The 19,576-nt window shown below is 41.2% G+C and overlaps 1 protein-coding gene and 1 non-coding gene across 2 annotated transcripts in view; both read right to left on the reverse strand.

Annotated features, from left to right (window-relative positions):
- The window catches only part of LOC132639580 (uncharacterized), a 54,051-nt gene extending 45,651 nt beyond the window's left edge, over positions 1 to 8,400 (reverse strand). Inside the window, exons 1-2 of the mRNA XM_060356019.1 lie at positions 8,154 to 8,400; positions 5,981 to 6,033 (exon numbers count right to left, since the gene is read on the reverse strand). Of these exons, the coding sequence (XP_060212002.1) occupies positions 5,981 to 6,033; positions 8,154 to 8,400 (300 nt within the window). The remainder of the gene's footprint in view (positions 1 to 5,980; positions 6,034 to 8,153) is intronic.
- An 8,469-nt stretch (positions 8,401 to 16,869) lies between these two features.
- Positions 16,870 to 16,975, reverse strand: LOC132643047 (small nucleolar RNA R71). Its single transcript, XR_009583502.1, has one exon. It is a non-coding gene; the product is annotated as a small nucleolar RNA R71 (small nucleolar RNA).
- Positions 16,976 to 19,576: the final 2,601 nt, after the last annotated feature.

Raw genomic sequence — 19,576 nt, forward strand, 5'->3', positions numbered from 1 at the left:
GCGACTTCCCACACTGGGAACATCGTGGTACAGGTGGCTTTGACTGGCCTGAATCATCTCTGAACTGAAGTCCTGAATAACTCGGACTCGGCCCTGAACGGGCAGATCTATCGAGGCTCTGGCCTGAAAATCGCGGAGGTGCGCTAGGTATAGAATAGCCTGAATGTCTGGGGAACTGCTGCCTGTGTCCTCCTCTGGACTCTATCATCGGGCCTGAAGATTTGGCCCTCTTGCTATGACCCTATCCTGCTCACGTTCACCCTTCCGCTGCTGTAGGTTCTCTTCTAAGTTCTGAGCATGTGCCTGAATGCGTGCAATATCCATACCGTCCTGAAGGGACGCAGTCAAGCATTTATCCATCAAGTGGGGCCCTAGGCCCTTTACAAATCGGTGTACCCGGTCACCCATATCCGCTACCATGGCCGAAGCATACCTAGCCAAGGAATTGAAGCGGAGACTATACTCTAGAGCACTCATGCTACCTTGCCTCAAATTTATGAATTTATCGGCCCTAGCTCGCCGAACTTCTGGAGGCATATAATGACGGAGAAAAGCATCAACAAACTCTTGCCATACCGGGGGAGGTGCATTGGTTCCCCGTGAAGCCATCCAAACCGTATACCACTGGATCGAGACATCTCTCAACCTATATGACGCTAACTCCACCGACTCGGTGTCTGAAGCATGTATTAATCGGAGTGTCCTCAACATACCATCAATGAAGTCCTGAGGATCCTCCTCCGGCTTTGACCCAAAGAACTCCGGAGGGTTCAAAGTAATGAAATCACGGGCCCTTGCACTAACAGCCCTGTCACCCCGCCCTGTACTTTGCCGCTGAGCCTGGGCAGCAACCAACTGAGTCAACAAATTAATAGCCTCTTTCACATCTTGGCCCGAAGCATCCGGTGGAGGAGCTGGAGCTCCCTCACGCTCCTCAGTAATGGGCATTGTCTGGGAGGACTGGGATTGGGCCGCACTCTGGGCCTCACTTTCATCTACTACCAGTGGTGGGGCTTTTTCGGCCCGCTTTTCTGTCACCGTCTTGCCCTTTTGGGCTGTCGTAGCCTTTCTCTTTACATGCATTTCTGAAATACACAACACACGATTAAGAAACAAGAATTTCTTATATCATAGCTCTATCGCACGATTCTTATGAAGAAAGAAGGGAATTCACTCCTAAAATGTTCGCAGCTTCTTGTCTATAAGTGTGGCGCGCAACACACCCATAACCAAGACTCTACTAGACACGGCTCATAGACACACCCTAGTACTGAACTGCTCTGATACCACTTTTGTCACGACCCGACTAGGGAGCCGCGACGAGCACCCGGTGCTGGCCCCCCCGGGCACCCCCTTAGCTTACTCTTATGCTTACATTTAGGTGAACCACACAATTAGACATACATTTCCTTTCATTCATCAAACCAGTCCCATTTGGACAATGACACTTTTATATCATCTTAGGCACTTATGTCACATCAATGTACGCGGGCCGACGAGGCCGACAAAATGATATACAAAACATGGGCCAACAAGGCCAGACATATCTAACCATACACACACGTGACTACGAGCCTCTAAGAAGAGTATAACATATCACATGAGCGGGACAGGACCCCGCTATGCCCATAATTATATACACAAAAGAATAAGTATCCAAAAGCTACGGCTCTGAAAGAAATGGAGCTCTGCTATGCAATCTCTGAAATAAGCAGCTATGGATCAAGTCTGCCTCCCTGTGCACCTGCGGGCATGACGCAGTGTCCACAAACAAAAGGACGTCAGTACGAAGAATGTACTGAGTATGTAAAGAATGATCAACATCGATATATAAGCATACTGAACAACATATGAAATAGCATAGGGGGGTGGGAGACAATAATATCATCGTCATAGCACTTACCTGCCTTTCGTAAAACTTTCCATTTTTCATACATATTTGTACACCTACGTCATCATCCGTATCCCATAATAGTACGCATACCATACTTGTGCTCATATTCGTATACATGTCCTTATTCGTATTCTTATACATAGTCTTATCCCATTCATATTCATATTATATACATAGTCATTCCATATACATAGCATTTACATAGCATACCCGACCTCATAGGATCGGTGTTTCATACATACTTGGCCAACCAAGGCTCAAGGTTACTCATACCTGGCCCTACCAAGGCTTCAGGGTTATCCGTACCATCTGCAGAGGTGTGCGCGCGTATCGTAATCGTATACATACTTTATACATATTCATATACATATATCCTACCCGGCGTTATAAGCTCTGGGTGTCATTATAGCCCTTCATAGGCACATATAAGTATAATAGCCCGTAGGAACCTTTAGCATCATTATTATTATCATCGTCATCACTATCATCATCATTTCCGCTACATCTATATCTTATGCTTACTCGTCATATGTGGTGCGTAGTACAATCGTAGTATATATCGAGGATCGTGAGCTTATGAGCTCGGAATGTCAATCATTTGAATACAACATACTCATATAGAGGATTTAAGAGTTTGGCCAAAGAACCATGCCTTATGAAAGAAGGGCTAGCTTTACATACCTTTCCGTTGCACTATTCTACACTTGCGCGTACTCCTCCGATGCTCACGTTTCTACCTTCATTAAGGTCATACTATCATTAGGATCGATAACTAACACACATGGCCAAAGCTAGAGAAAATCGGACAGCATCTCCTTTATTTATACAACATTTGTCCATATCGTAATTTCACTCCCAAACGTCAACAATACATTCATAATATCATATCAATGGCCATTAATCATCCACATTATCTAGGTTTCTCAATTCACTTTCATTCATCCATATTCATGGTCACAACACCCAATTTCGTCCATTCATTTACAATTTCTACTTCATGGTCTTAACCTCATTTATAATACATTCATGTCACAACACAACAACAGTCATGATTCAATTCGAACTATTTCTCAAAACGTCACTATTCATCATTCATGACCCATTTTACTATATTCTTCAATGTCCAAGCATTTTAACTCTTAAATACCTTAAACAACATATAAATATCATGAATCTTACCTTAGATGTTGTAGGAACAAACCTTAGTTGATAATACTCCATTTGAGCAAAAACCCTAGTTTTCCTCCATTTGGATTTCTTGACTTGAATGGCCCTTAATGGGTTTCCTTACTCTTGATTCACTTGATTTATGTTGTTGATGGCTTATAATCCCTGAAAACTTGTATAACAAATGTAGAGAGATATTTTAGAGAGAAGGGATGAAATGTGGAAATGATTTTATGAACTAGGTCCTTTATTTAATAACCCATTCACCGATCTGTCGGTTCCATTATATGGTCCATTATACGGTCCATATAATCGTTATACGGTACGTATAATTGATCGTGAAACGTGCCTTTCCTTCACCCTTCACTGTGACCACTTGACGGTTCATTATACGGGCCGCAAAAATTTATACGGTCCGTATAATTGACCGTAAAATTTCACCAGTGAGCAACCCTCGCTGTGATGGTTTTACGGTCCATTATACGGTCCGTAAAACATTATACAGTCCGTATAATGTGTCGTAAAACTCACCAGTCCACTGAACTTGTTCTCGTCACTTCGTTGATCTCCAATCCTTATAGAACCTTCGTAACACTTGTTTAACACTTCATTAGCAATCTAAGGGATGTTATAACTCTTTCCTAAAATGACCTTAAGTCATCATTAACCGGATACTTGTATTTCACTAGTTCATTCCCTTGTGTACCAACGGGAGATTTTCTGAGGTGTAACATAACTACTTACCCGCTAAAAAATGTCACGCATAAACCGGAGTTATCAGGTAGACTGACCAATTGGGCCGTAGAGATTAGCGGATATGATATCGAGTATAAGCCTAGAACAGCTATTAAATCTCAAATCTTAGCCAATTTTGTGGCAGACTTTACCCCGCCATGATTCCCGAGGTCCAGAAAGAGCTTTTGCTAACCTCGGGAAAGGCTTCGGGTATCTGGTCTCTATGCACAGATGGGGCTTTGAACCTGAAAGGTTCCGGGTTAGGCATTGTTCTTAAGACCCCCGCTGGTGATGCCATTAGACAATCGATTAGAACTATAAAATTGACGAACAATGAAGCCGAGTATGAGGCTATGATTGTAGGTTTGGAATTGGCTCGGAGTCTGGGAGCCAAAATAATCGAAGCAAAATGCGACTCTCTCTTAGTCGTGAACCAGGTGAATGGCGTGTTCGAGGTCAAAGATGAGTGTATGCAAAGATACTTGGAGAAAACTCAGGTGATACTACACCAGTTTAAAGAATTGACCATGCAAACCCAAGAAGCAGAATAACAAAGCCGATGCATTGGCCAATTTGGGCTCTTAAGTCGAAGGAGAGGAAATCAACCCCGGTACCGTAGTGCAATCGATGAATTAGGCGGTAGAAAATGGGCAGGCCGAGATAAGCATAATGGTCTAACTTGGGATTGGCGCAACATATACATCGACTACTTGCAAGATGGGAAGCTCCCGAGTGACCCAAAAGAATCACGATCACTCCGGACCAATGCAGCTCAGTTCTGCTTAATAGACGACCAATTGTATCGACGATCTTTCTTCGAACCTCTGCCCAAGTGTTTGGATCCCTGAGAAACATATTACGTGATGAGAGAGGTCCACGAGGGTACCTGCGATAATCACTCCGGTGTGGAAGCCTTGGTTTGAAAAATTATCAGAGCCGGTTATTACTGGAACCGGATGCAGGATGATGCGAAGAATTTTGTTCGGAAATGCGACGGGTGTCAAAGGCATGCCCCGATGACTCATCAACCCAGGGAGTTGCTGCACCCGGTGATATCACCTTGGCCGTTCATGAAGTGGGGAATGGACATCATCGACCCTCTGCCATGGGCTCCAGGTAAGGCTCGTTTCATTCTGTTTATGACCGACTACTTCGCAAAATAGGTTGAAGCGCTGGCGTTCGAAAAATTAGAGAAAAGGAGGTTATTGACTTCATATGGGACCATATTATCTATCGTTTTGGCATCCCGGCTGAAATAACCTGTGATAACGGCCCTCAGTTCGTTGGCAGCAAGGTTAATAATTTCCTTAAGGGTTGAAGATCAAGAAGATAGTATCGACTCCATATCACCCGAGTTCAAACGGACAAGCGGAATCCACTAACAAAATAATAATTCAAAATCTAAGGAAAAGACTTGAAACATCGAAACATAAATGGAGGGAAGTGCTACCAGAAGTATTATAGGCTTACAGAACTACGTCAAAATCGAGCACGGGAGAAACACCTTTCTCGTTGGTCTATGGGTCCGAAGCTCTGATTCCCGTAGAAGTTGGCGAATCGAGCCTCCGGTTCAAATAGATCACTAGTGGGCCAAACGAGGAGGCTATGGTCGTAAAACACGACCTGGCGGACGAACAATGCGAAAATGCACTGGTACGTTTAGCGGCTCAAAAGCAACGGATGGAGAGGTACTACAACCGAAGGTCTAATCTTCGACATTTCACAACAGGGGACTTAGAACTTTGGAAAGTTACTTTGAATACCAACAACCCCGATGATGGGAAGTTGGGTCCGAACTGGGAAGGCCTGTACAAGATAACCGGAGTAACTGGCAAAGGGTCGTACCAGCAGGAATCCATGGATGGGCGACGGCTGCGCAATAACTGGAATGTGGCTCATTTGAAGAAATACTATTGCTAAGGTATGGGCCGGTGACTTTTGTGATCATTTTTTATTAACTTATACTTTTTTGCAGAAGTGGTACCGAAATAAGCCTCGACGGAACGGAGTTAAGTCTGAAAACACGTGTTGCACTCTTTTCCTTAGTACGGTTTTGTCCCGAAGCGGATTTTCTGACAAGGTTTAAAACGAGGCAACAAGTACAACATGTTACTTTATGAAAATAAGATAAAGTACTCGGAAACGGAGGGTCCGCCACTCGACTGGGGACTTAATAGTGCTTACCTGATCATGTTGCTCGGATAAACACTGGTGGACTATCATACCTGCATCAAGACCTATCTCGGAAAGGTAGAATGAGTTTAACTCACCAAAGCAGATAACGAAACACTATTAAGTGTTATCCCCGAAAGGTCTTCAAAATTTTATGCCTCTTATTTTTGTGTAAACCCGGACCTTCTGTGTTAGGTTTCGATATAAGGACCAAATGATAAAAAACGAATCGTCTCCAGTTAGTATTTGCTACGGCAAAAATAGAAGGAAACGGATGAAATCCTCATTTTATGTATGAACACTGGATATATAAAAAAAGTGTTATGAAAGCATATGTCTTGGACACATCTTTGTATTAAATACCCTATACCGGGAATTATTATCAAAAATTGGCAAAGGCAGCATGGTCGAGATGAACCGAGCCCAAAATCTTTTTACACTCTCGAGTGGATACTGCCATCTCAAAACTTGACAAAGGCAACACCCTCGAGTGGGGACTACCGTCTAAAAACTTGACAAAGGCAACACTCTCGAATGGGGACTGCCGTCTCAAAACTTGACAAAGGCAAAACCCTCGAGTGGGGACTGCCATCTTAAAACTTCACAAAGGCAAGGATTTAGGTATCCAAACCTAATCTATTATAAGTAAACGGTCGGAAAAGGTTCAAACAATTTAAAAACCTCAACCCAAAATGCCCAACGTGATTGGAAGACGTCTGAATTCACGAAACATAAATAAGCCCCTCGGGCAAACAATTCGATAAAATACTCGATCAAAAACCTACCGGACGAAGTAAAAGCCAATACTCAATGAGTTAAGGTAGCTGCAATTCGGACAAAAGAGGTAGCTCCGAACCTTGATTATTCCTTACGGGAAAAACGTTTAAGGCAAATGTCATAACATACATTCGGATAAAAAAATGAAGAAAACAACAGCCAAAAGGGAAATATGCATTTCATATATAAACTAAGGGTTTACACTTAGAATTTTCACACAATTCAAAAATAAAAACAAAATGAAGGCTCGTACAGGCCCTAATCTACCCGGTGTGGTTGGAACCAGAGTTCTCGGAAACCGTTTGCTTGGAGTCTTCAGAATCGGTATCAAGGGCTTTCTTGGCCCTCTCTTCGACTTATTTGGCTTCGAGTATCCGGGCCTGGAGGTCCCCTAACCTTTTTTCAACCTGTTCGAGGGTAACCCTCCGGGATTTCCACCGCTCATACTAGATCAGAATCGCAAAACGAGCCTCCGCAGCCTCCATGTCTTTAAGAGACTCTTCTAGACCGGCTTCGTCTTTTTTCAATCTAGCCTCTAGCTCGGATCTCACTTCAAGAAGAGCTATTCAAATTTGATTAGCCAATTCAAACTCAGCCTTAAGAAAATCATGGGCCTCAGTAGCCTCCTCGAGCTTGATCTTGAGTTCACCACTGATCCAAGCTTGAGTCTCGGCTTTCTCCTCTGCCACCCTCAATTTCTCCTTGTCATTGGCACTCTCGGATTAAAGCTAGTGATGCCTTTCTGCCATCCTCACGGCAGCAGCCTTGACTGAGTCAAGTTCACTCCGAAGTTAGGAAATAGTGGCCTCGAGTTCACCAAGCCTTGTAGTTAAATTGGCATTGTCTCGATTAAGACTGACATTATTAGCCTCAAGGAGCCTGTTATTTTCAATCATATCGGCCAACTCGGCCTTTAAGCGAAGATTTTCGGCCTTTGCCGCTTTGAGCTCGGATTGAAGGTTGGGAAGAACAGCGGCCCGACTCAGCTAATCATCTTTCTCCTGCAGGAGGAGTTGGAACTTCTCCGTTTCTCAGCCCTGGGCATCCAGCTAACCCTTTATGTCATCAACCTCGTGTTAGGCACGGACAAAGCCCTCATTAACGAGCACAACACTCTGAAGAAGAAGAAGCAAATCGAGTTAAGAAATTGAATAAACAAGAGTTAAAAATCACATATCAAAATTTTGGAAAGACGAGCATAAAGGTTACCAGGTTGCCTGCATGCATGCCTTCATTTATAAGGCACTGTCAAGGAACCCCGACCTTTTTTTCTTATCCGAATCCGAAATAAGAGGCCTTAGATAACTTGCAACCCTCACAGGCTGGGATAAAAAACTACAATCCTCGGGGACGGTGACCACGGCCGACCTCGTCCTTCTCGGTTCTACACTGGGGGCCGGGATAATACCTGCAAGGGTGTCCCTAGCACCCGTTTCAGTGGACCGGCTAGCCGTCCTCGTGGCCCTAGATATAAGAAGATGGACAAACCCGGTGGCTTCCCCGATTGTAGGAGGGATATTCGAGAACATGTCATCCAGGTTATCGGACCTCGATGCAGGAGCAGGAGAAACCGGAATGGCTCCAGCAGCCTCGGTAGATGCGGGTGCCTTGGATATAGTAGCTTGGTCGCTACTGGTCAATGGGCTGGTAACCATTATAGCCTCATTGTCTGGGGCTGATTCATCCCTTTGATCATCCTCGGTGTCCGAAGATGGGCCAGATCATCTAGGCCTCTTCACCAAGGGTGCCGCTTCGGGCGATCACCTGAAATGTCGATAAATTCAATGGACCTTAGAGGAATCGGAAAAAGAACATCTTCTTGCCCACCTGTGTTCGGGGTCAGAATGGCAGTTCCTTCCTCCGTTGTAGATGAGGGAGGAATGGTAGTTTCTTCCTCCGGAACAGAGGTGACGAAGGGGCTTGCACTAACCCTTTGAATAATAATATCGGACTCGGATTCGTCCCTCAGGGTCCGAACATTGCTTCTCGGCCTCTTTTTGTTTCTTCCCTTTGGCCGAGGTCTTTCTCTGCCTTTTTTCGGCTACAGCAATGAGCCGGGATGATCCTTCCGTATCAAATTCAGAAGACGGTGTGGCAGGCTCGACCATTGGTTCGGGTCGTGGCTCCACAGAGCCCTTGGGCAAGCCTGAATACCAAAGGAGTTATAGAAGGAAAAATCAAAATGGAAGGACACAATAAGTACCGAATCAAGGGGAATATTACCATAATTTTGGGCAACCCACCGGCCACGGGACAGGTCCGCCCATGTCCGTTCACCGTGAAGGTGTTGGCTAATGATTGCCTCGACCCACTCGGGGAGGTTCCGGATAGCTGAAGGTATCCATGCCTCGTCTAAAAAGAAATTTGTTTTTACATATGCATGAAAGAAAGCAAATTTGGACAAAGTATAGAAGAAAGAAAACTATAGAGGGAAGACAACTGAGAAATTTACGACTATTATTCCACTTTTCTGGAAAGGGCATATAATCAGCCGGAATAATGTGTGTGGTTCTTACCCAGACATAACGTTCTAACCATCCTCGATCTCTATCCTCGTCGAGTTTGGAAAGAATCGGGTTCCGACCTCGTTTGGTGACTTTTATCACGCCTCCTCGGAAGATCCGAGGACTATACAATTGGATGCGGTGTGCCAACGTGAATTCGTTATTGGAATTGTTAGACAATAGGCGGAGGCAGGCCACGATCCTCTAGATGATTGGCCCGGTTTGGGCTAAGCAAACATTGTACGTCCGACACATCTTGAGAATAATTGGATCAATTAGAGGATCGAGTTTGAGCATGAACGGATACATGTAAACGTACAGGAACCCTTCTTTGTAGTCGATAATGGACTCGTCGGGTCCGGGAGCGAACACTTGCACCGGATGCTTATTCCATCCACAATCTGCCCGGACCAGAAGGAGGAGATCCTCTGTAATTGACGAAGGATACCGCCTCACGTCGAAACCCCTATGAGCGATTTGTACCGGTTTCTCAACGTCAAATTCATGGTTGTAATTGGGTCTGGACGGTACTATGTCTAGGGCAGTCGTTTACACCAAGGTCTTACATTTGGGCTTTGAAACAGGCTCGGTGCCCGGACAAGAAATCGAGGGAACATCCTGGGAAGCAGAATCAGTGTTGGCTGACATTTTAAAGATGAAAGAGTGGGTATGACAATTTGAGGATTTGAAGAGGCAGATGAAAGTTTCAAGACAAGAACGAAACAATGAAAGAGGAATATTAGAAGGATTAGAGACTCAATTTGAACCTTGATGCAAAAAACCTTGAAGATTCAGAGCAAACGAAGAAGTTAACAAAGAGGCTTATGATCAAAGAGGTAAGAAGTAAAAAGTAGAGAATGAGAAGTGAAAATGTAAAGTGAAAAATGAGAAGCTTTGGGTTTTATATAGACGGTCCACTGTAGCGGTTCCTGAGGCCGACCACTCGGGGCGAGACACGTGGCCGAAGTCCGAAGGATGTGACATAACGGTTCCCGCCAAATTTGAAGAAAGAATGAGCTTGTGGAACCACTGGTTTTGGGACTTATCCACTTCCCGTTACTCCGATAAATCTACGATCCGAAAAGTGTGGGGATTATCTGTATACGGTAAAAATCGGGTCAATGTGTTACCGGTGAAATCGGAGCCGAGGATAAGTCCAAATGACCATGAGCATGTTTGATCTTTCCTTCACACCAGGGTATCGTACCGGATGTAATTGACCCGAGACAAGAAAAGTGTGTCCGTTGGTCCGGATACGCCGAGCCAAAATCAATGTGTCTGTTGGTCCAGTTAGCCGGTTGTGATGTTGCCACGCGTCAGGAAACTATTATGCCATTTGCACTGACGATTGTACGGGTGTCAGACCATACGGTCCTACCTTATCTTTTTTAGGGTTTCTTTATTTATAAAGGCTTTTGTATTGTATTCATGACCCATAAGGCATACCTATAAATTGAGGACATTCTTCCCCTTTTTGGGGTTAGCTTTTTTCACATCTCAACATTGTAATAGTCAAATATATAGAAGCTCTCTCTTAAAGATAGTGGTCCGAATTTTGTGTTGTTCTTCCTTAGCTTTGCTTATCCTTTCAATATATTACTTCATATATATTTTGACATAATAATAAATCATAGTACACATTCACAAAGCACAAACACGTATATATCTAACTACAAACAAATCCATAGACGTTTCATACCAACCAAATAGATTAAAGTTTATCCACATATCCTATACCTCACTTACAAATTTAATTGTTACCGAAATTCTGGGTAAACATGCATGGCATGTGTTTGAATATATTCAACTATCACTTAATCATGGTTAAGTAATGTATATATTAACTTTCTATAATCCCTTAACCACAAAAGGTTGCATTGATTTGGTGTAAATACCATGTGTGTAGTTATTTACCCAAAAGTACCAGGCAGTATAATAGAGTACTCTATGTATGTTTTATTAAGTAGAAAAAAGAAGTATCAATTATCTAGTACTCTATATTATAACTCAGTATTAAGCAGAAATCTATATTATAACTCTGTATTAAGCAGAATAAAGGCTCAAACAACTTAACAAGTCTCCAATTAAATTAGTAATCTATATTAATTGAATCCTAACTTCTAATGAAAAATCCAAATCAAAATGCATAACTCTAGATTTTTAATTTGGTAGATAATAGACAAGTATAATTTCTTTTAACCATTATTTTCATTTTTGTTAGGCTACTCTATACTCCAAGGCTCCAAACTATCTGTCGGTTTAGAATTAGAGTCTAGGGAGACTCTTATTTCTTTCATTTATTATGTTCCAATTTTTATTGAAGACATTCGTCCAAGACCGGCCCATGACTCACGTAAGGTGAATTGAGTGACATCTTAAAGGTGCTGTAGTTAAAATGGACATAAGGTCCACAAGAGCTAGACTAGCCCATTTTGACTCCTTTAAGGCTAGGTATAGGAAATGGGCTGTTTGAGGTGAAGTTCAGCGGGTCAAGATGGGTTGACACAATAAATGGGTAATGTACAACCTGATGTGCCAGGAAATTATGTCACATTCGATACCTTTTTATGAGAAGTTTTACTTGTTTTTAGGCAAGTATGTGTTGTTTTGATGTGTTTTTGTTGTGTTTCAGGTAAATCATAAACTCCAGGTTCAAGAACTGAAAGTTACAGAAAATTGCACTGAAGATGAACTTTCACGGTCTGTACAATATTATACGGACCGTGTGTGTGGTCGTATAAAAGAGACCAAGGCTACATAATGTCAAAGTTGAAAGATGCTCAGGTGCGAGCACTTATACGGACCGTATAATATTATACGGGCCGTATAGTTGGATGTGTTGAAAGATTCAAGACGAGACAGAAAGTTGTGTTGGAAGAAGGAGTTTCACGAGCAAGTTATACGAGCCGTATAAGTTTGTACGAACCGTGTAATATAAGTTCGTGTTTTTCTCTGCAGACGTGAACACTAATGGTCGTATAACTTTTATACGGTCCATGTAATGTTATACGGACCGTATAAGTTCCGCCTGGGACTTAAGTGTGAATTTTGTACATTTATGTTTTTGAAACCTATAAATAGTCCAATGTAGGGTTTATTTATTATCAGTTATTATATTTTGACTTCTGTCTTAGAACATTAAATACTCTCTTGGTTTTGGAGATTCAAAACATCAATTCAAGTATTATCAACTCCTCTTTTCAGCAAAAGTAAGCAATTTTGAATTCTTCAATTTCTTGTTTCTTGTTCTTTGTCATGAGTAGCTAAACACCCTTACTAGGGTTGTGAACCCAATGATGGGTGTTTTGTGATTGAGAATTGGGATTTATATATGCATAATGGATTGTTAGTGTTTATTTATTCTTCATTCTTCATTCATAATTAATGGTTGCAAACATTTATTAAAGCCATAAAACTTGATTTGTTTGGGAAAATAATTAGGATTTAGTAAGAATAAATGACAAGAACTCAAAGCTTTAAACTTTGTTTAATAAATTCACTTACGAATAAGAAGAATTTACTTGGCATAATTTTATTTTATTTTTTGGCAAAGCCACCAAAAAGGTGGAAATTTATTGATAAAAAATATGTACATATCAATCCAAAAGTGATTGATCAAATAACTAAAAACAACAAAAGAAAGAAAATGACCAAGTGGAAATGGAAATACAGATTTTGGTTTTAAACCAGACTAAACAGCTATTAATCCAATGGCCTTGACTTGATAACATCTATCACACCTTCAAAGTCTCACAGGTGGCATGTTTCAAATCAGTTGAATCATTCTTCAGACCACTTAAATGTAGTTGTGATCTTCTTGTTCAAACCAGAATCTACATGGAGCCAGCACCACTCTCACCTTTGTACCATTGTCCAAGTGCATGAATCCTATCTTGGATATGTGTAGCAAATATATCTGGACATCTTAATATGTTTTCTGTATCTGAACATGCTAGTTCATACATTATTTGAATCTTCTTTCAACTACTGTACTTTTCCTTTCAATGTTTCAGCTGTCCATAGCATAAAATTTTGCATGAATCAGGTCTGTATGGTACATGAACCATAATTAATACATTCTGCTACTTATGTGTTGAGTATCACACCATTTATACCAAGGAATGAGTATGCCAGGCATACTAATACCACCCTAATACAACTGCTGCAAGTACTCACAAATAGTTGGCAGAATGTACTCAGTAATAGTTGCAGCATTGATGTCAATCTGGTGCTTTTTCTTGAAGGGTTCTTATTCTCAAGTTTTGAATTCCTCTCTTCTCCATATTCAGAGTCCTCTTAGCTTAACTGGGTAATTCCTGAAAACTATGAAACTGAACTGAACCTGCAAAAACAAAAACCAAGTTAGCTAAAAAATCTGCAAGCCCATTTCCTTCTCTATGTATATGCTCCACAGATACTATTTGATCCTCCATCATCCTCCTTATATCCTCCACCAACATTGAAATGCTCCAAGGGACCTTCCATTCAGCATTTAAGATCATCTTCATGGTCATGGAATCAGTCTCTATGATCTATGGAAAAAGCTGCTTTTCTACCAGTGGCTCAGTCCCATTCTAATAGCTTCAGCCTCAGCCATAATATTTGTTCCATCTGTCAACATTTTAGAAGCTGCATACACCAAATATCCCTCTTCATTTCTTATACAAAAGGCAGCAGAACTTGGACCTGGATTTCCTTTAGCAGCCCCATCAGTATTACACTTATAAACTCCATATGCAGGTCTCCTCCATGTAATAATTTTGCATTTAACAGTAGTCTTATATCCTTCAAAGAACTGAACAATCTGATGCCATATAGTTGGAATATTCAGCCCAGGAAACTGAACTTTACATAACATATGAATGTTCATATTTATGTCATATAACACTCTATTCAGATTCATAATACCACCATGAAGCCTATTGTTTCTCCACTTCCATATTTTCCATACAATAAAAGCAGGCACTACTTTGTATATTGTCTTCATTTTGGAATGGCATTTTGCTTCCCACCAACTTCTTATAGCATGTTTAACCTGAACACAATTCAAGCTCAATCCAGCTCCCATATTGAAGTATCTCCATACCTTTGCAGCCAAATCTCCACACAGAAATAGATGGTTTATTGTCTCTATCTGAGCATTATGACAGCAGCAACACTTTGAAACTAATGGAATGCCAATACTTGCAACCACTTCATCAATTGGGACTTTAAACTTCCATAATCTCCACATGAAGAATGATATTTTAAAAGGTACACCTTTGATCCACATATTCTGAAATGGCACTGTTACATTAGCTTTTTGTCTCAGCAAGTGCGATGCACTACTTACTGTAAACTTACATGTGCTTGTCATCATCCACCAAGGTCTATCCCATTCATTTGATGCACATTTAATATCAATTTCCTGTAATATATACTGCACAATATCTTCAGGAAACATCTGCATGAGTTTGTTTACATTCCATCTTCCATCTGTCATAAGTTCATAAACATCTTCAGCATGCTCATTGATGTGCCAGGACTGGGGAACCACATAACTAAGAGTACCTAGCTTAGTACAATTGTCAAAACAAATGTTTGAACTTCCACTCTTTGGCTCCCACCAGATTTCCTGTTCTATACTTTCCCTTGCTTCCAACATCATCTTCCAGACTTGTGACCCTCCCTTCCATTGAACCAGCTGAGGAATTTGTTTTTTGCAGTACTTATTCCACATGAAATTGGCCCATAGTGAACTAGTAGTTCTAAACTTCCACCATAGTTTAGAACATATAGCTTTGGATGTGTCATGAATAGATCTGAATCCCAACCCACCTTCATGTTTGGGAATACACATGTTAAGCCAAGCTGCCCAGTGTCTGCATCTACCTTCCTCCTTATTATTCCGAAAGAACCTGGCAAAGATCCTGTGTAGTTCCTTTATAACACATTTAGGAGGCCTTATAGCAGATAAAACATGAATTGGAATACCTTGAAGGACACTTTTAATCAACACAGCTTTTCCTCCATAAGACAATAACTTGCCTTTCCAAGTTTGTAACCTGTCTTTGACTTTCTTCAATAATTCAGTATAATCCACTTTCCTTTTTCTGGCATGAGTAATTGGTACTCCAAGATATGTAAAAGGAAATTGTCCTCTCACAAATCCTGTAACAATTGCAACCTGCTGACTAACCTCATGTGATACTTTGCTGAACATATAAAAGGAACTTTTGCTCTTGTTTATCAGCTGTCCAGATACCTTCTCATATTCCTGTAGAGTATTCATGATCATCTGTAATGACTGGTTATCTGCTGAAGGAAAGAGGATTGTATCATCTGCATATGCCAGGTGATTCAAATTATCACTCCACTTTGGCATCCCATACCTAACAAAACCAGGCTAATCAAACAAAGAATTTAGTGCCCTTGAAAGACCCTCTGCAGCAACAATGAAAAGAGCAGGAGAAAGTGGATCCCCTTGTTTGACTCCCCTTGTAGAATGGAAGAAACCATGTGCCTGGCCATTTAGGAGAACAGAATACCAATTATTTGCCAACAGTCTCCATATAAGATCAATGAAAAAGGGAGAAAATCCCATCTTTCCCATCACTTTACAAAGGTACAACCATGAGACCCTATCATATGTTTTTGTCATATACTTGGCATAATTAACCGTTCTTCATATCAACTTTCTTGTATTTGGGAAAATCATAGAAAGAGATGATTTTTATTTATTGTTCACTTAGGTTAAGTGCATTCATAAAAATGATCCATTAGAAGTATATCAAGATCAATACCCATGATCATACACTTTATCTAAAGGGGATACAACCTTGGTTTCTTTTACCATAAATTACAATCCAAAGAAATTAGTTAGAAATTAGTCATAAACAACCAACTTTTACAAAAATCATCAGATTAAGAGATTAGACCTAAATTAAGCATTCTACGATTTTAGTAACCTTTTCACACCATATTCCCTGTCGGATTCGACCCCAACCTTGTTGGGTTACTATATTTGACATCGTCTGCTTTACGTTAATAAAAGGTATAATTTGAGCGTATCAAATTTTGACACCGTTTCCGGGGAATACGATTTTGAAATTACTAAATAGTGTCTGTTTTGATTGAAATCTTTTGCTTATTCCATCACACCTTGTTTGCTATTCCTTGTAAACCAGGTGAACATGAATCTGAATCAGCGAAACCAATGTGGAGTAGCTGGGAACCAGGGTGGTCAATTGAATGATCACGTGAATGACACAGATTAAGAGAATGTCTTCGCTGATCTTGTTGTTGAGGAGGACTATGCATCTGCTATTGTTCATCCTCGGGTTGGGGCTACAAGCGTCAAAATTGACTCCTCTCTCTACCGGTTGTTGAAGCTTGAGGGCTGCTTTCAGAATTCTACTGAGAATGACCCTCAACGTCATTTACAAAACTATGTGGATGTGTGTGCTCATCACATCCAAAATAACGTTCCACAGGATGCTATTCGGTTGAGGCTTTTCAAATATTTCTTAGCTGGAGATGGAAGAGCGTGGTTCGAGAAGCTGCCTCGAAATTCTATTAATACATGGGCATAGATGGTAGCAGTCTTTCTCAAGAAGTGGTATCCTCCTAGCAAGAAGGCTGAGATTCGTGACAAAATCTATGAATTCAAGCAGCGACTGGGGGAACAATTATATGAAGCTTGGGAGAGATTCAAAGAATATTTGCAGAAGTTTCCAAGTCATGGTTTTCCGGATCACATATTAATGGAGAAGTTCTACCGAAGGCTGGATCCCGCGACACAATCACTTGCAAACAACGCAGCTGATTGTTGTTTTATGGATAAATCTTACCAGCGAGTGACCAACATACTTAACAGGCTGACTACACACAATCGGGCTTGGCACTCGAACAATGCTGATATTGTGCCCTATGGTAGTGTTATGATCCAGAATATGGTGAAGGAGAATCAAGATACTTCGAAAACATTGGCTCAGCTTGCAATGAATATTTCCTCGCAAACTAAGAAGTTTGATGAGACCCAAATCAAGAAGGTAAATTTTTGCGAAGATGAGTCAGGTATGCCGAAGAGAATATACCAAGTCCAAGAGGGTCCATATAAAGAGGGATCTCCTATGCAGGTTGAAGATGCTAATTATGTGAACAATTCTCAAGGGGGTTATCAAAGGTTGAATTACCAAGGGGGTTATCAGAATCAGAATTAATAGAGATGTCACGACCCAGCCCCGTGGGCCGCGACTGGCACCCTACTTGGGCACCCAGACCGATTCACATATCCCGTTGTCAAACCCATACTTAGCTCAAATTTCATAATAGCCATTTTAAACATAATTTAAATCAAAACTCGTCTTAAGCGGTCACACGCACCCAAAATATCATATCCGAACAGAAGGGAGCGGCGGAATGCACATCGCCGGTCATATGTACAAATATAAACATAAGGGCCGTTTTGGCCGCCATAACAGACGGACCGCATTAAAACGCAAATCGGAAACAAACAAACACATATAGGACCCTCGACCCACATATATGACTACAGGCCTCTACAAATCCAAAATGAAGACGTATGACGGGACAGGGCCCCGCCGTACCCAAATAGTCAGATATACAGAAATATATACATAGCAAAAGATGTATGTACCAAAAGTGGACTCCGGATCAAAAGGGAGCACTCCGAAATAACAGAAAGTGAAGCCTACAGTGGTGGATCACCGGTGTCTGTACCTGCGGGCATGAAACGCAGTCCCCGAAGTAAGGGGGTCAGTACGAAAGATGTACGGAGTATGTAAAGCATAGAGTACAGAAATATAAGCCACAACTGAAAACAAACAGCATACAAAAGGGGGAATACTGAACAGTATATCAGAATCTGTACTGAAAACATATATACATAATGCAGGTAAAATCATGCAAAAGCTCAGGAACGTGGTCACCACTCCGACGCTGGTGCCACACACAGCATAACACCAGAAGGTTTTAATCTCCGTACAACCCCGAACACACATATCATCATAACACATCACCAGCCATATCACAGCATAACTCCAAACGGAACCCGACCCTATGGCGAAGTCTCGGGAACTGTAACACAGCATACGGCCGAATTTATCATAACGCGCACGAACCATAACCGGCCCGGGAACCGGTGAACGAAGTCATAATAAGGGCACGAGCGGAGTCGTGAGCAAACAATGCAATTTATATGTCAAAACACCTTTTGAAACTTGATAATATCATATGCTAACTCATTAGTCAAATAGTTCGAATAGTTAGTCAATATGGGGTTCGTTTCACAAAAGTATTTCCAGCATAGTATCTATGGTTCAAACTATAATTTAGAATATCGTGGCAGTCAAAACATTATTTTATGATAGCCAATTTCATAAACAAAAGTGTTTTGCCGACATTATACAAAAATGAGAATAATAGAGCAAACAAGGGAATCTCGATGCTAGCGGGCCCACCTCGGATCAAGTCGAGGTGGCGGACATAAATCGCGAACATTTGGAGTCTATGGGATCATACATGGAGGATCCGAAGCGATTTGATTACATTTGCATAAGTTTCGGACATTTAATTACTTTTCAAGCAAAAGGAGAATTTTAAGGTTCAATTCAATTGAATGAATAGTGCTCGATTTCCAATTCGGATTTCCAGGAACAGAATTGCCCCCGGGGCTCCGATATCAACCTAGGATACTTAAGACATGCCAAAAGAAGGAATAGGGTAGCTTTACATACCTTATATACGTCTTACGCTCGTCCAAAACTCAAATCCCGTTTCGCTCAGAATCTACAAATGGTCAAAGTTACCAATTAGGAATTGCGAGATTTTAAGAATTCATCTAACCTTATATTTGTCTACCGAAATTTCGGCAGCACTTCCCCTATACATATGACATCCCCGAGGCTTAGCTCGGCTCAATATATCAACAACAACAACCCACAATACCAAAGACATCATAATTCACAACGAGATAATCTAATGCCAACATTCTTCCTTTCTACATCAAGCGACAACTTCCATTCAAACTCCACAGTATCAAACTAATATCGAGATTATCATATTCATTTACTCATTTAAGGTTATTCAACCGTATTTCAATAATATTACATGCAATATACATGAATTCAAGTAATCCGCCACTTTCCATATTCTATCCGAAATGTCAACGACTACGACGAACCTACTAACTCGCATTGTTTCCTCCCAAATTTATTAACAACAACCATAATCCACATTTAAAGTCTTACTTTCACAATTATATAAGAATATACAAAAATCATATAATCTCCCATAACAACCCGCAACCATTTTCAATGCCAATTCA

The sequence above is a fragment of the Lycium barbarum genome, chromosome 5 (genome assembly GCF_019175385.1).
Source record: "Lycium barbarum isolate Lr01 chromosome 5, ASM1917538v2, whole genome shotgun sequence".
Taxonomy (NCBI): Eukaryota; Viridiplantae; Streptophyta; class Magnoliopsida; order Solanales; family Solanaceae; genus Lycium; species Lycium barbarum.